This window comes from Lathyrus oleraceus, chromosome 5 (genome assembly GCF_024323335.1).
Source record: "Lathyrus oleraceus cultivar Zhongwan6 chromosome 5, CAAS_Psat_ZW6_1.0, whole genome shotgun sequence".
NCBI classification, from domain to species: domain Eukaryota; kingdom Viridiplantae; phylum Streptophyta; class Magnoliopsida; order Fabales; family Fabaceae; genus Lathyrus; species Lathyrus oleraceus.
The window spans coordinates 593,698,958-593,702,982 of record NC_066583.1 but is presented as its reverse complement, the minus strand read 5'-3'; the positions used below and the strand labels follow the sequence as shown (position 1 = coordinate 593,702,982).

General features: G+C 38.2%; 2 protein-coding genes across 2 annotated transcripts; both read left to right on the top strand.

Moving 5' to 3' along the window:
• The first annotated feature begins 821 nt into the window (after positions 1-821).
• Positions 822-2,226, top strand: LOC127082285 (uncharacterized). The gene is made up of 2 exons (XM_051022523.1): positions 822-1,653; positions 1,982-2,226. The coding sequence occupies exons 1-2, from the start codon at positions 822-824 to the stop codon at positions 2,224-2,226; spliced, it is 1,077 nt and encodes a 358-aa protein (XP_050878480.1).
• A 336-nt stretch (positions 2,227-2,562) lies between these two features.
• LOC127082284 (uncharacterized) lies at positions 2,563-3,720 on the top strand. Its single transcript, XM_051022522.1, has one exon. It carries the CDS (start codon positions 2,563-2,565, stop codon positions 3,718-3,720), a length of 1,158 nt encoding a protein of 385 aa, XP_050878479.1.
• The last annotated feature ends 305 nt before the right edge of the window (positions 3,721-4,025 follow it).

The window sequence follows — 4,025 nt, the reverse complement described above, 5'->3', positions numbered from 1 at the left end:
AGTTCGGTGGTGAACATTTCAACATTTTGTGATTCAAGTTAATACAATAGCTTGATATCCGATTCTCACCGCGACAGAAATGGGGACTTCACTGGGGAGACACTGTAAAAGGGTTAAGCCTATTTTGATTATATTTGTGTTGTTATTATTAGTTGTATTCCTTGTTTGTTTGGATCTTTGTTTTGGATTATCCATTGTGTGGTGAGTTAAGTCCTAACCCGGACGTAAGTGTACACAAATAAGATAGGATGTGGTATAGTCTAGAAGGCATTTAGGGAGTTTAATTCCGAACAAGCTGACTTGAGAATCCACCACTCATGTGGAGGTTCCCTTTATAATTAGTATTGTTGATCAAGAAATTATGAAAACACATACTATATTGATTTGGGTAACCTGAGAAGCTGAGGACCTTAGTAACCCCCTTTACCCCACTTGGTCTTTAGGATGTAGTGCGATGACTATGAAGGTGTAAATCCGAAATAGTTGATACGCGATACTACACTCAAATGAGATTCTCTTGAGAATATTATTAACTCCTGAGTAATTGGCATGTTGATAATATTCGAAAGATGGGTCAATGATTTTTGGGAACCTTTGTAGAACCCGTTGTACAGGTACAAAATAAACCCATAGTACATTTGGGATGGTTAGACCCATGGCCTTATGCTCGCGATGTCGAACCTTTGAACCCTATTTGTGTGTGGCCCTTGTTTGTGTGTTTGCGTGTTTGTGCATTCATGCATCCATGCATCATAAACATCGTTTTTTTAACAAAGTTTTTAAGGAACTTAGGAACTTTTGTTGCAAAAATTAGGTTTATCATGGATTTTGGAAGGAAAAAGACTCAAAAGTACACTTTCAAGAGTCCTAAGTTAGAAGACCTAAGGACATTGGGATCTTTGGTTGTTGACACAAAGGCTTTCAGCAAAAGATATGGACATTTTCTCTCTCTTTTAAGGATCAACATGGAAGATGGAGTTCTTTCTACTTTGATTCAGTTTTATGATCCCGTGTATCACTGTTTCACTTTCCCCGAGTATCAGCTTATGCCAACACTTGAAGAATACTCTCATTTGCTTAGTGTTCCTATTTCTAGTCAAGATCCATTTTTTGATTTGGAGGAAGATCCCAAAGATCAAGACATTGCAAAGGCTCCTCACTTGAAGATGTCAGAGATAAGGGATCACATGACCACAAAAGGAAAAATGCTTGGTTTGATAGCTAAGTTTCTAATGAACAAAGCTCAGTATTTTGCTAGAATGAGGAGTGTGGATACGTTTAAGGCTATTTTTGCTCTACTTATCTATGGATTGTTCGTATTTCCTAGTTTTGATGACTTTGTTGCCATGGATTCCATCAAGATCTTCTTAATAGGAAATCTAGTTCCTACTTTGCTTGTTGATGCCTATCATTCTGTTCATATGAGGAATTCTTATAGTAGAGTAATGATTACATGTTGCATGCTTATGTTGTACAAGTGGTTTATTTCTCACTTGCCTAGGTCTCATGCTTTTTGGGATCTTAAAGATGGTCTTTTATGGTCACAAAAGATTATGTCGCTCACACATTCAGATATTGTTTGGTATAGTCGTGACTATGATGGAGTTAATATCATTGATAGTTGTGGAGGATTTTCTAATGTACCTCTTCTTGGTACAAAAGGAGGCATCAGTTACAACCCAATCTTAGCTCTTCGTTAACTCGGTTATCCAATGATAGATAAGCCAAAGAATATTCACTTGGAGGGTTTGTTCTTTAAGGAATGTGAAGATTGCAAGTGCTCAAAGAGAAGATTATGCATGTTTGGCGCCATGTTCATAAGCTAGAAAAGAAAGTCTTGGGGAAGACAAATTGTGTCTCCTTAGAACCTTATCTTAAATGGGTGCAAGATAGGGCCATCATCTTGAAAATTCCTTATTCTCGACAAGAGCCTTTGCCTTTAGCTGAAAAAAGCCTACCTATATCTTCATAACTGATGCAGAGAAGGTGAAGATTGCTTTGACCAAAGCGCAGCGAGAAAGGGACGCTTGGAAGAACAAGTATCAAATCATCAACAATGAGGATGAAGAAATTAAAAGGCAATGGAACATGAAGAATGAAGAAGATCTCTCCAACAAGAAGAAGAAGGTGCAAGAGGATATATTTTCTTATGGCGTTCAGTCAGGTGCTCCTTGGAAGTTGATCATGGACAAGCTTGTGCTCGAGAAGGCTAAGGTGGAAGAATAAATTAAGAAGCTCAACTTGAGGCTACTAGGGGAATCTCCTTAGGACTTTATTTAGATTTGTTTAGAACTTTTGAAAGTGTACTCAAACTTTGTATCTCTCTCTGATTAATGAAACGAGTTTCTTTTGACCATTTTTATTTTTGTTTTGATGTTTGCAATTATCTCTTAAGTTCCTTGAAACTTTTAAAATTCGAATTTTCATTGCATTCATGCATATGTCATCACACTTTCATTTATTTTGTCAAAATAAAAACTCATTCCCGACATTTCTTCTCCAATAGTTTCCACACTGAGACCCTCACACCAGTACAACACCAGAGCTCAAGTCCGACGTAGAATGGATGAGCAAGAGCAAGAGATGGAAAGATTCAATGAAGAGCTTACCGATCTATGTGGGAATATAGGTCAAATCATGGAGATGTTGCAACTAATACGTGCAAAGATGGATACTCAACCCACAATTGTCTCTAAGATCGTCAATCCAGTGATTAATCCTCAACCAGTAGTTACTACTCCAACAATTTGGCCTCCCTTTGGTCTTCTGTATGGTTTTGTGCCTCCTCAAGGACAGTCCACTCAACATACAGTTCCACTAACTACTGAATTTAATCAAGTGATTCTGACTTTTGCACCCACTACCATGCACACTCGAGTTCAACCGTACTTCAATGATCATCAACAAGTGTATGATATACCTGGTATGTCTGAAGAAGGTGATGAAAGACATGAAAAGCTAAGAGAAAATGTTAAAACTATTGAGAAAAGGCTGAGAGCAATGGAAGGTGATCATATCTTTGGTGCTGCTTCCAGAGAAATGTGCCTTGTATCTGGATTGGTGATCCCCACAAAATTCAAGACACCCAACCTTGATCAATATGAAGGAGCTACTTGTCCCAAAAGTCATCTCATCATGTACTATAGAAATATGGCAGCTCATGTGGACAATGACAAACTCATGATCCACCGTTTCCAAGACAGTTTGAAAGGTTCCTCTTCCAAATGGTACTTGACCCTTGATCAGACTCGCATCCGTTGTTTCCAAGATTTGTCTGATGCTTTCATCAAACAATACAAGTACAACATGGATCTATCTCCTGATAGAAGGAAATTATTGGGCATGTCACAAAAAGATTCTGAATCCTTTAAAGAATATGCACAACGGTGGAGAGAGACTACATCTCAAGTGGAACCTCCATTAACTGAAAAAGAATTGGCAAATTGGTTCGTCGACACAGTGCAACCAAATTTTTTTGAAAGGATGGTGGGTAGCGTGACTACAAGTTTTTCTAACTTGGTGGTCGTGGGTATCAAAGTGGAACTTGGCTTAAAAAATGGCAAGATGATTATTGCAGCTAGTGATTCCAACAACAACAACAATACCAAGAAATTCTCTAGCAGTTTCCATAAGAAAAAGGAAGGAGAAACAAATGCAGTGATGGGTAGTAGAAGAAAGAATCAGTCTTGGAAAAAGCAACAATCTTTTGCTCAACAATAGTATGTTCAACAACAGTATGTTCAACAACCACAATTTGCTCAACAGACGTATGTAGCAGCTATTACACCAACTTTCAATCAACAAGTCCCAGTGTATCAGTTGACTCAAGGAGTTCCAATCTTTCAAACAACACCCAATGTTACAACTTATCAACAAGCGCCAATGGACATGCCATGTCTAGGAAGATCTTGAGAGTTGGTTATTATTGGTTGACCATGGAGTCTGATTGTTTGAACTATGCCAGAAAATGTCACAAATGTCAAATCTATGCTGACAAGGTGCACGTGCCTCTGACACTGTTGAAT